The 21817-nt window shown below is 32.7% G+C and overlaps 2 protein-coding genes across 5 annotated transcripts; both read left to right on the forward strand.

Annotated features, from left to right (window-relative positions):
• Window positions 1-3974: 3974 nt before the first annotated feature.
• On the forward strand, window positions 3975-10819 carry LOC114370849 (probable methyltransferase PMT3). Of its 3 annotated transcripts, none has more exons than XM_028328241.1 (8): window positions 3975-4213; window positions 5542-6005; window positions 6486-6650; window positions 6747-6929; window positions 7578-8172; window positions 9011-9123; window positions 9235-9455; window positions 10158-10819. In XM_028328241.1, the coding sequence occupies exons 2-8, from the start codon at window positions 5730-5732 to the stop codon at window positions 10468-10470; spliced, it is 1866 nt and encodes a 621-aa protein (XP_028184042.1). In that variant the 5' UTR covers window positions 3975-4213; window positions 5542-5729; the 3' UTR covers window positions 10471-10819. The 3 variants fall into 3 exon arrangements, with proteins under 3 accessions (XP_028184042.1, XP_028184043.1, XP_028184044.1); XM_028328242.1 differs by lacking the exon at window positions 3975-4213 and adding an exon at window positions 4231-4432; XM_028328243.1 differs by lacking the exon at window positions 3975-4213 and adding an exon at window positions 4458-4804.
• Window positions 10820-12225: 1406 nt separating this feature from the next.
• On the forward strand, window positions 12226-21335 carry LOC114371242 (serine/threonine-protein kinase tricorner-like). Of its 2 annotated transcripts, XM_028328699.1 has the most exons (15): window positions 12226-12429; window positions 12939-13016; window positions 13350-13715; window positions 14133-14307; window positions 14425-14508; window positions 14594-14835; window positions 14959-15178; window positions 15454-15533; window positions 15652-15736; window positions 16158-16289; window positions 16381-16494; window positions 16591-16638; window positions 19420-19504; window positions 20210-20263; window positions 20825-21335. In XM_028328699.1, exons 3-15 carry the CDS (start codon window positions 13501-13503, stop codon window positions 20923-20925), a joined length of 1635 nt encoding a protein of 544 aa, XP_028184500.1. In that variant the 5' UTR covers window positions 12226-12429; window positions 12939-13016; window positions 13350-13500; the 3' UTR covers window positions 20926-21335. The 2 variants fall into 2 exon arrangements, with proteins under 2 accessions (XP_028184500.1, XP_028184499.1); XM_028328698.1 differs by lacking the exon at window positions 12939-13016.
• The last annotated feature ends 482 nt before the right edge of the window (window positions 21336-21817 follow it).

The following is a 21817-nucleotide window of genomic DNA, read 5'->3' on the forward strand; positions in this document are numbered from 1 at the left end:
TCTTGATTAAAGATTATGAATGTCTTCCAATTCACTAAATTAGAAAATAATTTCACTCTCGTGATATATGACTGTCATTAATTTAAATAATTTTTTATAAGATAAAAATAAAAAACAGATTCTTCCATTACTAAATAAGTTGTTTTATATATATCAATGCAACAAGACCTTGATCATTTTGTGAATTCTTTGAGTTGATCAAGGAAACATGATCCAAAGGGGGTCATGATTGACCATGCAGGGTACATTTAATGTGTTACTTTTGTAATAGAATTTCATTAAATTGTAGTTGATTTCTTGCTCTGATATTATGCTCCACATGTCCACTTCTCTTTTGTATAACTTTTTGTTAGCAGATCATGATGATGGCAAGGCTTGATACTAAAATTGGATATAAAAAACCACAACTTCTGATAGATTTTTGAAACTGTATCCTAAAGTTCCTCGGAGGTCTCACAATGCAACAATAGAGCGGCCACATCTTGTGTCATCGAATTAAATAACCAACCTAGGAGTTGTTCGTCACTAATTATCCATTATACATAACCTGGATTGGATTTCTTGTTTGTTGTTTCTGTAATAAATTGTTTTGGGATTCCTTTGTGCAAAATATATAGCCATCCTACTACCTTCCTTTAATTAGAGGGAAACACAAGTGATTTACTCATCAAAAAAAAAAAAAACCCAAGTGAATTCCAGAGTAAATAGTTGCTTCTGTCCAGCTTGAAAGAGCAAAGGGAGACGAGTGATTTTGGCTAACTTGCGTTGCCTACGGTCTTCATATGGAAGGATTTGAATAGGTAGGGTGCAATGGTGAGCTCAAAGAGCTATGATATCAAGATGAAAATTGGATAGAAATTGAACTTCATATTATTCATTGGGTGATAGTAATAGTATACATTATTTAAAAATAGTTACAACGAGGTAAAATTTCCTAAGATTATGGTGCAAAAGATAAGATAAAGTCATAGGAGATAACTTCTGGTACTAGTGATTTGACTTTATTAAAATAAAATACAGTTATAAGTAACTGAATTATCTAGTTCCAAATGTATTAGCAAATATGGTTGATAAATGCCTAAATTACTGAGTGTTCTTTGAGACAATTATCTTTCTTTATCATTGTTTAGAGGGTTGTTTCGACGCAAATTGTTTTTAATTTCATTAGTAGTTAAATTTCAGTCTAATAGTTTAGTTTATTGGTTTAATTGTAGTAATTTAGCCGTATTTTTGCTATCATCATTGTATGTTTACACTTTTGTATTGTTCTATTAGAGGAGGAGGGAAATCTCTAGTGTTATTAGTGCTCTTCTGCCATCTTCATTCCTTTCATGTGCATTTTGGAGTTGCTCATGGTCACGAGAGATTAAGTTCTTTAAAGGATTGGATGTAACCATTTATGCACTTTCTTGTATCTTTTGATATAATTTACTATATATTTTGCATATTTGTATTTCATGTTAGTATCTTGCTTCTTTATTTAATGTTTGTTATGGATTGATCAATCATGACATGATTTTTTACATAAATATTGTTGGAAAACACTTTTATCGTCTAGATCTGAAGTAATATACTTAATAAGCTCAATGTCTAGGAATGAAGCTAAGTTTGTTGATAATCTTTTGTCAAAAGACTTAAAGCTAGCACCTTCATTAAGTTGTTAAGGGATCATGGCTTAGGGAAGGTTCTAAGACTCTTTTTACCTAAGGAATTAGATTAAGAACACTTTTATTGGTTGATTTTAACATGAGAATGCAAATGGAATGTGTATGACAGTTTATGTAAGAGTAAAGATTTGGAGAATCTAAGCCTTACAACATTTCTATCATTTGTTTTAACCACTGTTACAATTGTGTTTATGCTATAAAATCACAAAAGCATCTTAAATTTTGTCTAACTCTTGATTTGTTTTTAACTTTTACAAAACCAATCAGAGTTTGTGTTTTTGTTGCTTTCTTGTGTTATTCTTTAGCCTATGTTACAAAACCAATCAGAGTTTGTGTTTTTGTTGCTTTCTTGTGTTTTTGTTTATGCTATAACCTTAGATTAAATTCACTATACAAAGAGATTCATTGTTTTTTTTTTTTTCCTTCAGTTTTCATGGTGTTGGTTGTTAATATATTTATAATAAAAAAATCAATATTAATCATGTCTTTATGAGTTTGATTCCTAATTTATATATATGGAAAAATATATATTAAAAGATATTAACTCCTTAAATAAATGTAAGTATTTCAAAAATTTAATTTTTGGATTAGTCTCTATCCTAAGTCAGTAAAATAAAGTATTGGTTAATAAAACATAAATGGAAAGGGATTGCTAATGCTTCACACTCTTTTTCTAATATGAGTGTATTAGCAAATAATACCATAAATTTTGAAAAAAAATCCAATAAGTTTCTTTGCTTAAGTAAGTTTAATTTAAGAATATAATAATAATTTACCATCCAATTTTTTTTAAAAATCATTTATTTCTTCTCTCTCATCTTTAACCAACATTAGATGCTCAAATTTTCTCTCTTCTCTCAATTAACATTAATGTCTTCCCTCATCATTAAACATTTTTATTAACATTATTTAGTAAACAAAATAAATTCACATTACAGTCCATTTAAATTTTGACTTGGCTAAAACTGGTTTTCTAAGTAAAACATTCACGCTAAATAATATTGCATTTAATTAACCAAACTTCTTATTAGAAAAGTAAATCAATTAACGTTAAAAGTTTTATTAGGAATTTAAAAAAATGATTATCTTAATTTTAGTTTACTTTAAGCATTAATAAAAAAATGTAAAAAAACGTTAATAAAAATTATTATTTTACTTCTGATTTACTTTAAACGTTAAAAAAATTATGTAAAAAAATGTTAATAAAGAAAATAAAAAAAAATCAATTAACGTTAAACGTTAATCCAATCAGTTAATAAAAATAAAATGTTAATAAAAATGTGTATTAAGATTATTAAATGTAGAAAGCAAATAATTTTAGTTTATTTTTAATACATAAATAGTTAATAAATAGTTAATTAATTATAAGAGTATGAGAATATTTTAATGGGAGTTCTTAAGTTGTATTCTTGAACTTAAGACTTCTTACTATATTTTTGCTCAAAGAATTCTACATACAAGAGATTAAGTTCCAGAGAAATAACTTTTAAGAATTCATTTTCTTAATATATATATATATATATATATATATATATATATATATATATTATTTTAATGTATTTGAGAGAAAAGAAAAAAAATCAATTCTTTTGTTTTGTGTGTCTCAAGTAAAATTCAAGAATCTAATTGGGTTTTATCTTCAGATGATAAAAGTTCTAGCATAAAAAGTTGTTAAAAAATCCAAAATAAATTTTTAGATACTCCAAAATATAAGAGAAGAGAGAGAATTTTAACATTTAATATTAGGGAGAAATTATTTTTTTAAAATTAAATGTAAACTATTATTATATCCCTAAATTAAACTCAATAACTCATTGAAACAAAGAAAATTAGATTTTATGTCTCAAATTTATAGTATTGATTTAATAAACTCGTATTATAAAAAGGATGTGAGTGCGTTATCAATCCTAAATTTAAAATGTTACTGTTTGGTAACATAAACAAATCTTTATTTGATGAAAATTCTTGGACAAATTTATGATTCAAACCCACTTGCTATTGCTTGTATAAGGATTTCCCCTATACAATTAGAGGTAATTTAGAACTTTAGATGTGATTTTTGAAGGAACATAGACACATCCAAAAAAGCCAAATCTCGATTCTCACTGTTAAATTCAGATTGACTATTCTGTTTTCACTCTCAAAAGAAATACTATCATGTAGACAAGTACCAAACATTCCCAAATTTTCAACCTATACCATCCGAAGTTCACACAGGCAATTTCCAATGCCAAAACCGTTAATATTTCACCTTCTCATGATGTCTCAAGCAGATAAACTTGTCTTTCTTTTGTTTATTTTTTAATCAACCATGTTCCACAATTTGACCTTGTTTTCAATTTATCGCATAAAATAAAGAGCACCGACTGGCACAAGAGTTGTAAAACCGTGTGGCATGGCGTGACATGATTGTTGAATGTTAAGTGCAAACCCACTTTGTGTGTCCAAATGGAATCTCAGTGGTAACCACAAAAGTCTTGCCACCTTAATCACAGGTCAATTTGCTGTCCACAGCACACTGCTGCAACTCTCGCAAACTCTTTTAGGTTGGAACACCCCACACCCCACCACCTATTCTTTACGAGGAACACTCCACTGCCACACACGCACGCACATAGCATAATTCAGACACTGACTGAGATCTCGTCTCCCTCTTACTTTTCTTATTTATTTCCATGTATCTTCAATAGCCTTTTTTTTTTATAGACAAAGTTGGGATTTTGATTTCATTTTCTTGCACCCAATTGGATTTTGATCTGAACCCAGTAAGCTTTTTTTGATGTCATTCTACTCTATTAAGTTAATTTTGCTTGTGTGTAGTGTGGCGGTTGTGATGGATCTGAACTTTTAAGTGTTTTGCAACATGGGTGTGTTTGATGTGGTTGCTGCCTATTGACTGCAACTTAGAGTCTATTTTTTGATTCGTTGTTGTTAATGAGTGCTACTCGTTTTAATGCTAATGATGTTTATTTTGCATTGGGCTGGATCTGCAAGTTCATTTTAACTGTGTGGTTAGTGTTTTTCATTAAGATGGCTCATGTTGCTCGATTTAAATCCATCGAAGTTTCTGAAATCATATATGTGCGAAAAGGTTTCATTACTTGTCAGTTGTCAACTTAGATCGTGTTTCTTTTAAGGTATGATTCGGATCCATCGTTTTCACTGGTTTGCTGTTGTCACTTCACTGATAGCAAGCATAACGGTCATCATTGCTCTCTCTTCACTTGTATTTATTTATTCTTTTGTTTATTTTTATTACAAAAAAATGGCTGAAAACTAGGAGGGAATCTCGTGGATTGAGTTCTTAACTTATTGTTGGACTTAATTGTAATAGCTTGTGAGTCACACTCTAGGATTGCACAAGTTTGATCATCAATGAAATTAGGCAATATCTTATTGATCCATAAATCCTAAATTCCTTGTAATTTGGTTATTGCTCATTGGCCACTTGTTTCTTGTTTGACCTGGAGTACTAGGACTAGAGATTGCTTTGTCTGGGGTGTACTAGGCCAATTGATGGCTATTATCCCGTCTATTTGTTTATGAATTTCCTTGATGCTGTGAAAATTTCTTTGTTGGTTGGTGCCTTGCTTACTTCTCTCATTGAACTTCACCCAATGCAAATTTTTTAAGTTTCTATACATGGATCTGTTCTCATAAAGAAGTTTGAAATTGGTTTTTATATTTGGATCTGTTTTCTTTAGTATAGTTTAGATGTTTTCTTGATGGAAAAGTATAATAATGGTGTGTGTTTATTTATGGTTTCATAGTCTTTATTCCTTTAAGCAATATGATTTAATCCAAAGTAAAACATTGATAACAAAGTAATGAATTTCTGTATCTCTTTTGCTGACTGCTTTTCCCTTGTTTGCAGGTTAATCATTAAGTCACTGTATTGTGAGTAAGCTGTTTGTCGTTGTTTCTAATTTGAAGTACTGGAGCTGCTACATTAGGTGGGCTTTTGAGTGGTGAATTTGACGTTGAATGTCCGGTGAAACGAGATCCTTTTAGTCTGTAACTGAACAGTGAAAGTTGCAGTTTGTATTTACTTTCAACTGATAAATGTCGAGGGGAAGATCTGATGGATCACAAAAAAAGCGTTTAGTTGCTTCCATCTGCGTTGTGGCAACTTTTCTTGGTTTCCTGTATGTGTATGGCGGGTCTATCTTTGGTTCTCAAAATAGTGGTTCATCTACTCTTGAATATGGCAGATCATTGAAAAGACTTGGCTCATCATATTTGGGTGCAGAAGATGACACTGATGGCAAGCAAGATGAATCTTCATCAAGTTTCAGGCAGGGAGATGGGGAGGACAATATTGTTCCAAAGAGTTTCCCTGTATGTTTCTTAGTTAGCTTAGACATAGGGCACATTCACTCTTTCTTCACAGCTTCATGCAACATCCTTATAATTGCTATAATCTTTAATATTTTGTTTTTGCTATTGCTATTTGGTTTAGTTAGTTCTATTAATAATAATGAACTCTCTTATATACTGTTTGATTTGAATTCAGGTTGACAAACTCTTTAAGCTCAAGTATATTAGTTTGGTAAATTATACACATTAATGTGAATTATGTAAGATGCTTAAAATGTATTATACATGGAATAGTAAGAGTTGAAGAAAACTAATTCCTTATCCACATACACAGTAATATCCAAATCAAGCAACAAGTATTGTTTGCACAATGAAAATAAAATTCTTAGTTTCATAGATGAATAAGTAGACACAATCAAGTTCATGGGCATCATCTAAATATGGCTATACTTTTGGCTCATCAGCAGTCTCATGGTGTTTACAATGTTTATGTTTTTGAAGGTCTGTGATGATCGTCATTCAGAGTTGATTCCCTGCTTAGATAGACATCTTATCTATCAAATGAGGATGAAGCTGGACCTGTCTGTGATGGAGCACTATGAGAGACATTGTCCTCCTGCAGAAAGGCGGTACAATTGCTTGATTCCTCCTCCATCTGGATACAAGGTGAAAATTTGCTAAGAGTATATGTGATCTTCAACACACCCTCTGATACATATGTATTATTTTAGTCCAACATTTGTTGTTTCTATAATGTTGCAGGTCCCTATTAAGTGGCCACAAAGCAGAGATGAGGTATGGAAAGCAAATATCCCACATACTCACCTTGCACACGAGAAATCTGACCAGAATTGGATGGTTGTAAAAGGTGAAAAAATAGTATTTCCTGGAGGTGGGACTCATTTCCATTATGGAGCTGATAAGTACATTGCATCAATTGCAAATGTGAGTCTGCATCTAACTTTACTGGTTTTGGATATAAAAAAATGAAACCATTTATATTTTGTTTTTGAATTGGTAGTTCTATGAGATTTTATATTATGCAAGTATCTATCTGTATGCCTACTACAAATAGTGAAGATGACCTGGCTAAAAGTTAAAAATAATCTTTATTTTTTATTTTCTTAATAAATTAATGAAACATGAGGTATTAAGTATAATCAGTTGATTTAAAATGATATTAAAATAATTCATTTGAGATAAATACACCTTGTATTTTATGCCCACTTTATTTATTTCTTTCCTATTCTTTCATTTTCTCACTACTTCAACCTTTTAATCTTTTTCATTTGCAAGTGCGTGAAGCATGCCTTTGTGTCTAGTTGTGTAATATGCTTTTATTTACAGATGTAGATATTGTAAACTGTTCATATGTCTCCAGCGTGAGCTTCTAGAGAAACTGGTCCTTTACATCACGAGTTTGATTATTGCTACCCAATTCTTAATAATTATGTGTTAAATTTTATCACAAGACAAAACTGGTCCTTGTCAATGTCAGTACCATGTTTAACAGAGCTGGTTGTTTGATATAGTCTGTTTATCTAGATTTGCTTGGATAAATCATTATCTTAACATTCCAATTTGCATTGCCAGATGCTTAACTTTTCAAACAATAATCTAAACAACGAAGGAAGGTTGCGGACAGTGCTTGATGTTGGCTGTGGTGTTGCAAGTTTTGGAGCATATCTTCTATCATCTGATATCATTGCAATGTCCTTGGCACCAAATGATGTGCATCAGAATCAAATTCAATTTGCTCTAGAGAGAGGAATTCCTGCATATCTTGGTGTCCTGGGAACTAAGAGACTCCCTTACCCAAGCAGATCTTTTGAGTTTGCTCATTGTTCTCGTTGTCGAATTGATTGGCTTCAGAGAGATGGATTACTACTTCTTGAACTAGACCGGTTGCTCAGGCCAGGAGGTTATTTTGCATACTCATCTCCAGAAGCATATGCTCAGGATGAAGAGGATCTAAGGATATGGAAAGAAATGAGTGACCTTGTGGGGCGTATGTGTTGGAAAGTAGCTGCAAAGAGGAACCAAACTGTTGTCTGGCAAAAACCTCCAACAAATGACTGCTATATGGAAAGAGAACCTGGTACTCGCCCTCCTCTTTGCCAGTCTGACGATGACCCAGATGCAGTATGGGGAGTAAATATGAAAGCATGCATAACACCTTACAGTGATCGTGAGTACTCTTTTCTCAGTGGTTTTTTTATGGTTTTTGCATTCCATGGATTCTAGCGATTTCTTTGCGAGTATCAATTCATTGTTACTTCTTTAGTGGCATGCATTTTTGTTTCCCCCCTTTTCTGTGTGTTCTGGCAATAATAGTTCTTTTCCCTTAATTGCACTGGATTGTTTGTTCTGACGAAGATAGTCGATGAACTACTTTTTTCTCAATAGAGTTAAGAGATGAATAGGGAGTGACAGTGTTTTATTTCCTTTCTCTTGAAAGAAAAATAGGGAAATATGGTGTATTATAGACCTACATGTTATGCATCATGAGTGGGATTGCATTTTCCATTAACCAATCTTCTTGTTTTACATCATCCACAAATGACCTGCTATGACCTGTGTTCTGAGTGAGTACATCTTACCAAAATCCTTAATATATCTATTAATTTTAAGCTCATTTGTAATGTTCCATCTCATGCTACTGGATGGACGCATGGTTGAGCCTTTCTGCCTTGTGACTTGGTAGTCACAAGTTATAGTGGTAGAAACAGTCTCTTCGCCTACAGGCATAGGCATAAGGATGGATACAATTCGTCTTAGCTTCCCCAAATCCTACAAATAGTGAGACTGTGAGAGCCTCATGCTACCCTTATGCTGCTGGTTAGATGTAGAACATCAGTATTTGCTTTAAGTGCATGCAGCCTGTATCCCAACTCCTAAACTACTAAAATCCTTCATTAATTTTTATTTTATTTTGTTTAATAATTAAATAAGAGAATAATTTAAAGAGCTGTGGTATATGAAAGTTTGAAACTTAACTACTGAAACTTTTGTTCACTTTATCACAGATGACAACAGAGCCAAGGGTAGTGGATTAGCTCCATGGCCTGCAAGATTGACTAGTCCTCCTCCTAGATTAGCTGACTTTGGCTATTCAAATGACATGTTTGAAAAGGACACGGTAATCAGAAGTTACAATTGATCCTCTTGTTAATGACTAAAATTATTTTTTCCACTGTTATCATAGAAATTCATATAAACCAATTTTTGGCTTAAATTTTGTCATGTGCAGGAACTATGGCAAAGGAGAGTTGAGAAGTACTGGGATCTCTTGAGTCCAAAAATCACATCAAACACATTGAGGAATATTATGGATATGAAAGCAAACATGGGTTCATTTGCAGCTGCTCTTAGAGACAAGAAAGTTTGGGTAATGAATGTTGTACCTCAAGATGGACCAAACACACTTAAGCTCATATATGACAGAGGCCTTATAGGAACTACTCATGACTGGTATTGAAGCTAGATTGCTTGAATTATAAATCTATTGCTTCTTTGATAACTTTCCATGCATTTGAGGCATTTCATTTTTATAACCTATGAATTTCTGATCTTATTTGATTCTGGCTTCTAATATTTAGATTCATTTTCCAATTAGTCCTTTATTTTTCCTATAATATCTTACATACGGTTCTTGTTTTATGTATTTACTCCTAAAAATCAACGTACAGACTACAAAATTTATTTTAATAATTTAACCAAATATGAAATGGTTTTTTTGTTTTAATCTTAGAGGAAATGTGTTTTGTCAAAAAGCATTATTTACAATCAAATCCAGATTGTTGATTTATGTCTCCTATGATTTTATATAGAAAGTACATTTTGAAATTGAATATTAGCTTTTGCATTCTGCTGTATAACTAGTTTAAGTATACTAATGATGCATGATTCTGGATTCTTGGAGATAAAATCATAGAGTTTAAGCAGTGAATAATGCACCCTCCTTGATTTGTAAGGATTATATGTTATAGACTAGAGAATAAATTACTATGTAGAGATCTTAATCTATCTGGTTCAGAGAAAGCAGCGATTTGACTAAAAATCTTGAGAATTGTTGCTTATTCTAGAATCTAGATTTAGTTGTTAGATTTTGTTTTTGTAGCTCCTCCGTGAATGATGAGAAAATAAGAGTTTTGATGTGATAATCTTAAACAGGTGTGAAGCATTTTCAACATACCCCCGGACATACGATTTACTTCATGCATGGACTGTCTTCTCTGACATAGAAAATAAAGGTTGCAGTAAAGAGGATCTATTAATCGAGATGGATCGCATGCTTCGGCCTACTGGTTTCGCGATCATCCGGGATAAACAGTCAGTGATTGATTTTATAAAGAATCACCTAAGTGCTTTGCACTGGGAAGCAATTGATTCCAGTTCTAACTCTGTCCAAGATGGCGATGAAGTTGTTCTTATCATCCAGAAGAAAATGTGGCTAACTAGTGAAAGCTTTAGGGACACTGAATAGGACAACCAATGAATTTTCATCTTCTTATAACTTATTACCTGCTGCTACAACTACAAGGGATCAAAGCACGTCCCAAGGGGTGAAGCAGTAAAGTAAACAACTTCATTTTGTAGCATTACATGTTGTTTTCTTTTCATTTAATTTCCTTCTTTTGATTCTCATTTTTGGGATGATGATTATTCATGTGATTAAGACATATACATAAGCATCATGCTTTTATAGGCGGCTATTCAAAATTTTGCCTGCATTTGGGGATTATGTAAGCTACATAATATTCAAGACATGGAAGTCACTTATATAAGTTATGTACTTATGTAATATATATACGTGCCTTTTCTGCTCAGGGTTTCATTTGTTTTCGTGCTTTAATATTTTTATGCTATTTTGTTCAGTATATATAAGTGTAAAAGTAAATGCAAGGATAGAATGTGGATGATTCTTTGCAATCGTATCTGATATTCGGAAATGGATAATTCTAGCTACTTTACCACGCATGATATTTGTGCATGGTCAATGTTTGGAATGGACCTTTTTATGTTAATTTTTTTTTGTATAATGTCATAAAAAACGTGCTTATCTCTTTTATAAATTAAATAAATGAAATTTTATAAAAAAAATTGTGAATCTTTATAAAGAGAGATAAATATAAATCTTTTTATGCGATAATATTGCATGACAATTTAACATGAAATTATTGATTTTTGTGATACATACGACTACATGATAAATCTTTTGACAAGAGTTCCAACCTGACCCTACTTTCAAGTAGAGACCCTGAGACAGTGAGACTATTTGTTGCGGTCAAAGAGCAGTGTTTCTCGTTGGAGAATAAGAAATTAAGAATATGGTCAGTGTCCTTTAATGGTAGGCCTGCAAGAAATGTGATCAAAACTCAGAAGCAAGCCAATAAAACCGGTAGATGGTAACATGATAGTTTAGAGTATGAGGTGTCAAGGAGGTGGTGACATTTTTGCCATACTGTGCTTCTTTTCTTTTATTAAAATTCAGGGAGGGTACAGTATGATGCACATGTTATTATATCTTACCAGGAGAATATCATTACAAGCACTTAATATCATAACCTAAGTTTCGAAAAATACTTTAATTATCATTCTAAATTATAAAAGCAATCAAGGTAACTAATATATAATTTAATAACATACATAATTACAAAATATAAACGAATATAGTCTACAAATAAGTTTAATTTAACAATATAAAAACTAATTTTTGGTAATAGCAAAGAAGGAAAAAAAGATGTACGTACAGGAAAGCAAAAAGGGAAAATAAATACAGATAAAACTACCAATAATAATCGTTATGTGATAATGATTTCATTAAACAACCATTTTGTTTCTGTTATCATTCCAATTTAAATGCAAATTAAGATTAAGATATTGACTAATTTAATAAAATTGTAAATAAGAGGAATTAAAAAATAATATCCGCTAAAAGTGATAAGAATTAAAAAGGTAAAATTGTAAATAAGAGGAATTGAAAAATAATATCAAATTTAATAAAAGAAATGACCATTTTCAGTCTATTCATAGATATAAATTATTAAAATAAATTTTTTAAAGCACAAATTAAAAAATATCAAAAATTGATGAATCAAAATCATATTTTACTTTATAATTTAGCCTGTAAATTAAAACGTTACTCCATAAAATATCAAATTTCGCTACTAGTAGAAAATTAAAGTGGATTCCAACTTGTAACATTAATTAAAAAGAATATAAAAGAAAAGAGAAGAAAAAAAAAAGGGAGTAAACGAGGGAGTGAATGGGGCATGGAAATGATGGTTGCAAAGTGGTCCTCTCTCTCTCCACCTTCTTTCCCTGCACCGATAATCTCGGCTCTTTCATTTCTCTCTCTACACTTTCTTTCGCTATCTGACTCACTCACTCCTTTGGCTTTCACTCCCACATGCCACAACCTCCTGATTCCTCTTAATTCCAGGTTCTTCTCTTCTAACACCCTTTTGCTTTTCCAATCCCAATTCCATGTTGCTTTCCTTGTGCAAGTGTTGCTTAATTCCTTTTCATTTCGATTTCGATGATGGGTATCTTCAATTTGAATCCTTGCTTTTGTTTGTTTGTTTGTTTGGTTGGTTAATGGTTAGTACAATGAGAAGTGAAGTGAAAGTTCAATTTTTTTCGTTGGTGATGGTGATAGTGATGTGATGGGGTCATTGTGGTTGTTCAAGATTGTAATTTGACCTTGTTTTTGCTTACCCATTTGAGAGATTTGACTTGTACTGTGTGCAATTGAGTGTACTTGATCAATATGTGGGGATCACTGGTTGGACCGAAGATCGGGGCTCAACCTTTGAATTCCATGGTTTCTGTGTTGTTTTAGGCTTTTGGGGAATCTAAAGGTTTACTTCTGGTTCAATTGTGCGGTTTAACTGTTTTGAACTAAAACCTCCGGTGGTTAATTTATTTCCGGTATTTTTTTAAGCATTGCAGGTTTGATCAAGATTTTTGAAGTCTAATTTGCTGCTAAATGAGTATCTTAGCAACTGGTTCGCATTTTGTGAACTTTATGTATGATTGTTCTGCCTTTCCAATACGTTTAATTTCATTCTCAGTTCTGTGTTTGCTAATTTTCTCTGACAATTTGATCTAGTTGACATTGAATTATTTATAATAACTCTTTGGCCCTCTATGTTGTACTCTCATCCTAACACCAAATGAAATGAGCTCTTAAATTTCTCTGTCTATTTGCATTTGTTAGTATTCACCTTTTTTCTTCCCATTTTGACGATTCTAGAGTATTTTTACACTCAATGTTCAAGTTTTGCTTCTGATCAGCTAAAAAAACATGGTTGACAGCTTTAGTTTGTTGATTCATTGCCATTTATTTTCATGTTTGGGCAGAAGTAAGAGTTAATGTGCCCCAGATTCTTTTGGTGGACAATGGCTTCTTGATTTTCATTGCTGGAGAAATGAGATTCTTGGTGGAGAAAACTTATCTTTAGTGATTGGTGAAATAGAGTGCATAACACAGCAGGCTTAAGAGCTTTCCAAAATGGATAGGTGCTGGTTTAATAAGTTCAAGCCAAAGGATAAAACACAGTCTTCAAAAAACAAGGAAACTAAAGGCATTGCAAAAGAAGGGTCAAAGCCCCTAACAAATGAAGAAGCACCTTCCAATGTGACCAAACAGAAGGTTGCAGCTGCAAAGCAGTACATAGAAAACCACTATAAGAAACAGATGAAGGACTTGGAGGAGAGACAGGAACGGTATGTTTACTTTAACTTATATTTGGATCATTATGGTAGTACAATCTAAAGTAAATGATGAGTTTTCACGTAAAGTTGTTGTTTTAACATACTTATAGTCATCTCCAAAGAAGTATAAATGAGATATTTCTTTAGTGTCCTTGCTTTTAGTTGTCCCATTCCAAATAAGGTGCAACTTAGTATTCTTTGACATTGGAATATTATTTTGTATGATGTTCTTGATATATTGTCCTGTAAGACTTGTCTAAATGCCAAGCATGGAATCATGGATTGCTCACGGAAAATTTGTTTTGTTGTTGTTCTTGACATATTGTCTTATATTGTCTCTGATGTGCTGTTATAGATTATGTGCAAGAAACTTCTGCAAATGGAAATTGCTGTAAGTTTTTAATAAGGTTAAACACATTATTCTTGCAGACGTAATATGCTAGAAAAAAAGTTGGCTGATGCTGAAGTCTCTGAGGAAGAGCAGAACAATTTGCTAAAATATTTTGAGAAAAAGGAGAGGGAATACATGCGCCTTAAGAGGCATAAAATGGGGGCTGATGATTTTGAGCCCCTAACTATGATAGGGAAGGGTGCATTTGGGGAGGTATAGTCTGCCTTTATTTTCATTGAAGTTAAAAAAAAACTATGCTTCTGATCTTTCACATATGTTACAAAAATTGTCAGATAATTTGCAACTTTGCAATTTTTTCCTTTTTTATAGGTCAGAGTCTGCCGAGAGAAAACAACTGGTCATGTATATGCTATGAAGAAACTTAAGAAATCAGAGATGCTTCGCAGAGGCCAGGTAACAAAATAAGCAGGACTTGCTCTCATTTTTAAAATGAATATTGTCTTGTTATATTCATTGATTACTTTTTATCCCTGTTTAGGTTGAACATGTAAAAGCTGAGAGGAATCTACTTGCAGAAGTTGACAGCAACTGCATTGTAAAGCTTTATTGTTCCTTTCAAGATGAAGAGTATTTATATCTCATAATGGAGTATCTACCTGGTGGTGATATGATGACGTTGCTCATGCGAAAGGATATACTGACAGAAGATGAGGCCAGGTTCTATGTTGGGGAGACTGTCCTAGCTATAGAGTCGATTCATAAACATAATTATATTCATAGGTAAGCTCAAGCTTCAAATAGTCATGTTACACCATGAAAATCTTATTATATTAATCTTATGGTGGTCTTTTTTTCTTGCACATCAAAAAAGGTATAATATTCTTATTTTGATATGCATTCCAGAGATATCAAGCCTGACAATTTGCTGCTAGATAGAAATGGTCACATGAAATTATCAGACTTTGGATTATGTAAACCACTGGACTGCAGTAATCTTCAGGAAAAGGACTTCTCTATTGGTAGCAACAGAAGTGGAGCCCTTCAGAGCGATGGGCGTCCGGTGGCTCCTAAAAGAAGCCAACAGGAGCAACTGCAGCATTGGCAGAAAAATAGGCGAATGCTTGTAAGTCACTCAATATACATAAACAGCCATTACTGCATTATGCCTTATGAACTTTCAGGTTAAGAGTTAGTTTTATTTCTTACCCTGTTTACTGACAAACTATGTATATTATAATTATATATTATTTAGTGGAAGATGAATTGTTCTTAATCAATATTCTTCATTGTGTATATACATTTGGTAACCTCTTGTTCTGACTTTGTTTTGGCAAGTTGCTGACCCCTGTTTTGACAAACTACGACATTTGAAGCTTTTCTTTCTTTTCAATACTGCAGGCCTATTCTACAGTCGGAACACCTGACTATATTGCCCCCGAAGTTCTTCTGAAGAAAGGATATGGCATGGAATGTGATTGGTATTATCTAATGTGTTTTTCTAGTTTTCCTTTTCAAAAATACCATGAAGTTCCCTTTGTTTTTGTAAACTTCATATTATTTCAATATGTTCTGATGAGATTTTGGTAATGTTTCCAGGTGGTCCTTGGGAGCGATAATGTATGAAATGTTAGTGGGGTATCCGCCCTTTTATTCAGATGAACCAATGTTGACTTGTAGAAAGGTAATGTCTGGATCAACTGTTGATGAATTGGGATGAATATTGTATAGATTGAGGTTTGACACATGTAGGATGTTGACTACATTGAATTTTGGTAGGCACCTGTGCCTAGAGAAAGCCTATATTACTAAATTATAAGTGAATGCTAAGTAAACTTACCAACATTGTTTACGACCTTAATATTGATATTTTGCCTGTGGATAGTTCTGAAAGCCTTAAAATTACTGGCATTGTCTGAAAAAAAGGTGGTGTTTTCCCAATTTAATTATGTTGAGAATTGCATCTTTCTATTCCTATGACCAGTCTTGGTTATTTATACTTTATAAGTGTCCATCATGATTCCCTTTATGTCTTTCCTTTACTGTATTTTCTTTTATCTTTATCAATTATGATCATATTGTATCTGATACCTTCAAACTTGCAGATAGTAAATTGGAGAAGTTATTTAAAATTTCCAGAAGAAGTTAAACTTTCGGCAGAAGCAAAGGATCTTATTAGTAGACTCCTATGTAATGTGGACCAGAGGCTTGGAACCAAAGGGGCTGATGAAATAAAGGTGTTGTGGTGTGTTCTTTTCTGAATTCTATAATTTACTTTGGGTTACAGTTACATATTAACAACATAACTGGTTGGTCTATTATTTCCAGGCTCACCCATGGTTTAAAGGTATTGAATGGGACAAATTGTACCAAATGAAAGCTGCTTTTATTCCTGAGGTTAATGATGAATTAGATACTCAAAATTTTGAGAAGTTTGAAGAGGTATATTATATATGTTTATTTTCATGGATATAGGTGTAATTTTTGTCTGCTGTTACAAACCAGTATCATGCTGCTTAATTTACTAATAATGTGTAGGTTGACAACCAAACTCAACCTTCCTCAAAATCAGGCCCATGGAGAAAGGTTAATTCTCGTTTTTGATATTTTGTATGTTGTTGGTGTACTATAGTTGCAGTAATTGTGGTGTTCTTAATTTAACTGGCACAATATTTACTATGTGGGCTTTCAGTATCCCATTTCTTCTTCTATGAAGCTTAACTAATATGTGAGATTATTGGGGTTGTCAAAAGTAAAGCTGCTGTCATATGCTCCTATCCTATGTGTGTCTTTTTTTAGATTTATCTATCTAGTAATTTGTTTATTACTTATCTGCGTTGGTTTATCAATCTCGGATAGCAGTGTGTAGTAGCTAATTCTAAAATTGCTATAGTGAGAAGCAGAATGACTGCTATTTTAAATATTATAATACAAAATAAATAAGTTATACTACACATGAATACTCAAAAAACAAAAACTAAAAACCCAAAATTAAAGAAAATCATGATAAATAACAATTCTTAGTTACTTTACGCACATATTCACCATCAATCTAGGAGCAATAAGAACATAGTAATTAAGTCAGAAAATAAAAGATGATGGTGAAATTAATAGGAAAAGAACATAACGAATTAGATTAAAAAAAATAGCAGAATGTGAACTGGGTGGGAAGTCTAAAGGAAGGAGAAAGAACGGAATACAGTATAAAAAATTGTCACATAATGTGTGAAGGAATAGAGGTCAAAATAGAGCTAACTTTTTGTGGAATGTTTTACCCAAAAAGAACCCAAACATTGATGTTCCAGGGATAAAAATGGATTTTTCAAGCCTATATCATGGTAGCACTGCTATAGTGTGCAAAAAGCCACTATTTTGGCCACTATTTGAATCCAATAGAGGCTCAGCACTGCTCTGCTCTACTATCCCACTGATATGATTCAAGAATGATTACAAGGAAATTTGAATCTTCCTTGAGTTGATTTTTTAAATTTGTGCAAGAACAAGTAAAAGAAAAGGGAAAACAAAAGATTACCAAGATCGGCGCCACCTCCAAGAAGAGGTCAGCCTTGTGTAAAATTGCTACAAAAGTGTGAGAAACCCTTGATAAGATCCAAGCAATTGGGTTCCCCCCAAGAACCCTAAGAGAAGCAAAGTTCTCGATTTTAATATTTCATTCAATTGTGTCCTTTGAGTACATTGGTTTGCCCTATATATAGTCAAAGATAACATTCCCTATATCTTAAATAAAAAAAGAAGGAAATGTATTCTTAATTAATGCAATTGATGTTTTCTAATGTCCCTAATAAATATAGTCCTAATTAATGCTATGGATGTTTCCTTAGTTGTCAATAGTGGCACTGTAGTGCCAAAGCAGTGTGGAGTGACACTGGGCCGTTACAAGGAGGCCATAGCATCTCAGTTTAGTTGTGCGGCTGTCACAACTGCTATCACGGAGTGGCCGAAATCACGGTGGAGCAGGTGCTTTGTGGACGCTACATTGAAATAATTTTGAAATCCATTGGAAATTGTTGAGGTCCGCAAAATACCCTTACTGAATGATAACTAGTGGGGGTATTTTTGGGAATTTTCACATATCAGCTTTAAAGAAAGAACGAAAAAACCTTTGACCCTTTATTCTTCTCCTCTGACGTGCATGATCAACCTCTCCAATCTTGTTCTTCTCTGGCAACCAACCCACTCCGTTTTTCGAGGACCACCTTCTCTTTTCAGCCAGCCCCCTTCTCTTCCACTCCTGCAGGTTTCTTCTATTTTTGGTTTTGTTTCTGTGTTCTGTTTCTCTTTTTCCTTCCTCTTCCATATCTTCCACTTCTATTTTCCTTTTTGTCCTCTGTTTTCCTCTTTCTCTTTCACCCACTATTATTTTTTTTTCTTCCTCACTAACTATTTTTTAGCATATGTATATATATATATATATATATATATATATATATATATATATATATATATATTATTAATAATTTAATATATATGAAAAATATTAGAATAGCAGTCATCTTGCTATCCCATTTTTGGGGTTGATCACTCTGCACCACTATCCATGGTTGACAACTATGGATATTTCCTAATTAATATAATCTTACTTTAATGCTATGAATATGTCAAACAGAAATCCTAAAATTAAAATGATTTGAATAGCCCAACAACCCATGCAGCCCAAAATACAAAAATTCAAAGCAAATTACAAGCCCAAATACGTCTAAACAAGGTCTTAATTGGATACAAACTCAAACACGCTTAAATAAGTTCCTAACTGGGGTCCTCTTCAATGTAGATTAATTTGGTTCTTTGTCCATATTTTGCTTGAGGTCGAATATGTTGATCTCAGGCTAAATAATATTCTTGAAGCTTTGGTTTTTAACTTTGCTGAATGGCATTGTGTGATCCATGTAGCCGACCTCACCTAGTGGGATAATGCTTTGTTGTTATTGTTGAATATGTTGATCACCTTTTGTTATAAAGCTTCCTTGGTTCTCTTGGCTTTTGGCCAAGTCATAGGTCCTCCTAGCGCAATTAAAGGATCCTACTTCTTAGCTTGCCCTTTTTCATTTGATGGCCTTCCTTGATTTTCAGCACCTGCTATAGCACCACTATAGTGTGCTATTGAGTATTGACTACTATATGAAACAATAAATATCTTAGACATATTGTTATGCTTGTAGCAAGCTGTCAATGGAACCCATTAGTTTGCAGACAATATTATTTACTTTAGATGACATTGGGATTTTACTCAACTTTTGATAACAGAAACTCTGAATACAAATACCTCTTCGTTGGAATTCATGGATCATTAGTGTTGATGAGGAATATCCAAGTCTGGATTTGTAATTTGACCTGTTATTTCTGCAGATGCTGTCATCTAAAGATGTCAACTTTGTCGGGTACACATATAAGAACTATGAAATCGTGAATGATGATCAACTACCTGAAATTGGTTTGTACATTTTCAATTTTATGTGCATATTTGTTTATGTTTTGTTTAAACCCTTTCATCATTTTTGTTTTATAATTAGAAAGTTCCTCTTTAATATATTGCTTCTAATACTCTTAGATTCTTTTACTCCTGTGACATTTCTGAATCTAATGGAAGGTTCTGTGCTCTATCAATTTATTGCTCTAAACCTTGTCTATTTGAGCTTTATATTGTGGGGCTGAACATGAGGTTTATATTGCTAGGGGATGGAAGATTTTATCGAGTAAATGCACTTGTATAAACTTGCACACACACACACACACACTTTAGCAGTAACTTAGTTTTAACTTGCAAATATATTTTACCCTCTAATAATTAATGTATTGTTGTCTACTTTCCGAAGTTTTATCAACGGTTTTCAGCTTATTGAAACCCTTTTTATTGTGGTCTTTAATGCAACAAGCCTTTGGAAAAAATGATGCAGCTTGTTAAAGAAAGAAAAGTATGTATGTTATTGCTACCCCTTGCAAATTTCTTGTTGATGCATCAATTGACTATAATTTCAATAAAATGTGATTTTGCTGAAGATCATGCTGCTGATCCTTGTTGTTTATTATACCTTATGCGTTTGTTGTTTTTATTACCCCCCAAAGCCAAATTTATTGTTCTTTTCCAAATTGATTCATCACTGCACTAATCTTCAAGCTTTGCATATGTTGTTACCAGCCGAATTGAAGAAGAGCACAAAACCTAAGCGGCCATCTATCAAGACCCTATTTTGTAAGCATGTGTTCATTGTTTTATGCCTTGTGCGTAGTATACTTGTTGATTAGCTTGAGATCTAGTGGTTCACTTCAGTTATGAGTAATGCTATGGCACCAAATAACTCCATCATAGAACTATACATCCTTCTTCATGGCATTATGGGGTAGTTTCTCACATCTCTGAAATTTTAGAATATTAAATCTCTTATCTGGTGATAATTTAAGAGTTATGTTAATGATAATAAACTATTACTGATGTTTGTGTTAATAAGGTTTTCTCAAGTAATAGATCAGCAATTCCTGGGAAAACATTAAAAATATGCATAATAGTTGCTTAAGGCAACACTATTTGGATTGGATCGTGGATCAGGGATAAAAGTATGCTGAATATTGAAATTGGAAATCTATGCTGAATATTGAAATTGGAAATCCATGCTGAATATTGATGTTGAACAATTCAATTTCAAGGGCAAAAGGCAAAGATGTCTTCACTATTAGTTATTAAAAATTGAAGCACGAACGGTTGAAAATTTTAAGTGTCTTTTGGTTAATAAGTTGAGCTAATTACATGCTACAGATGATGAATCGGCTACAACTGCTAATCAACCTGCCCAAGGGAGCTTCTTAAAACTCTTACCTACTCAACCGGAAGTTCCTGAGAAGAGTGAATCTCAATGATCCCAAATAGTAACATTTTACAGGACTCTTGCATGGCCATTGAGGTATGACCAAATGCTGAGTTGAAAACTGATTGTTTTAGTCTTTCCCACATTCTTTTGTTAGTTTGGCGTGGATAGTTATGGGAGCAAAGGCTCTGAAACTTTGTGGTTTTGGATAGCTGGGTTTTGGGTTGACTGGGATATTTGTCTGTAGAAAAAGCTTTGAAGGTATGTATTCTTTACATTTTTGGTTGGTGATGTATTCTTTTGTTCACCATTTATCAAGCTGCAATGTGTTGAAAATCCAAGTTAATTCTTGTAATTAAGTTACTGCTGAAGTGCTGACAAGGATGTGCAATTCTCACATTCTTTTACTATCATGTAGAGATTCATTAGTTTGTAAGGTTACATTTTTTCTTTCTTCTCTCACTTCAAAAGGTCTAATTTTTACAAAGTAAATCCGTATGCTCATTTTCTTTCTTCTTTATTGCATGCCCCATCTTGTTTTTTGGGCTTGTTAGTATTATTTTTTAACCGAGGCTGTGTATGGGATGTCAGATTACATAATGTTTCGATATCCGACATTAATTCCTTATTTATTATTTCTTCAAGATAAAATAATTATTACTGACAGATTGTTTGGATTGGTTTGGTTTAGTATCAACTGTCAAGATAGGTGGTATGTTTGGAATGACAGAATATGAAAGGATTGATAATGGAGGGATGGAAAAGAACACTTTTTTCTTCTTCTTTTTCCTCCATTTATACATTTTATAATTTTTTTGCGATACTCATAGTTAATTGTAATCCTTGCAATTTGGGGAGGAAAGATTTCGGAAGGGGTAATTTATAAATAAAACACTAAAATTATTCTTACTCTTTAAGAATACTTTTATTTTATATATATATAT

This window comes from Glycine soja, chromosome 10 (assembly GCF_004193775.1).
Source record: "Glycine soja cultivar W05 chromosome 10, ASM419377v2, whole genome shotgun sequence".
In the NCBI taxonomy this organism is placed as follows: domain Eukaryota; kingdom Viridiplantae; phylum Streptophyta; class Magnoliopsida; order Fabales; family Fabaceae; genus Glycine; species Glycine soja.

What these genes read in the sequence shown, in the direction of transcription:
- LOC114370849 (XM_028328241.1), top strand. Translation starts at nt 5,730, where the DNA reads ATGTCGAGGGGAAGATCTGATGGATCACAAAAAAAGCGTTTAGTTGCT. An exon ending in TTGTTCCAAAGAGTTTCCCT is followed by an intron (nt 6,006 to 6,485) that starts GTATGTTTCTTA and finishes ATGTTTTTGAAG; the next exon opens with GTCTGTGATGATCGTCATTC. An exon ending in CATAACACCTTACAGTGATC is followed by an intron (nt 8,173 to 9,010) that starts GTGAGTACTCTT and finishes ACTTTATCACAG; the next exon opens with ATGACAACAGAGCCAAGGGT.
- LOC114371242 (XM_028328699.1), top strand. Translation starts at nt 13,501, where the DNA reads ATGGATAGGTGCTGGTTTAATAAGTTCAAGCCAAAGGATAAAACACAG. An exon ending in TATGGCATGGAATGTGATTG is followed by an intron (nt 15,534 to 15,651) that starts GTATTATCTAAT and finishes TAATGTTTCCAG; the next exon opens with GTGGTCCTTGGGAGCGATAA. An exon ending in TGATCAACTACCTGAAATTG is followed by an intron (nt 19,505 to 20,209) that starts GTTTGTACATTT and finishes TGTTGTTACCAG; the next exon opens with CCGAATTGAAGAAGAGCACA.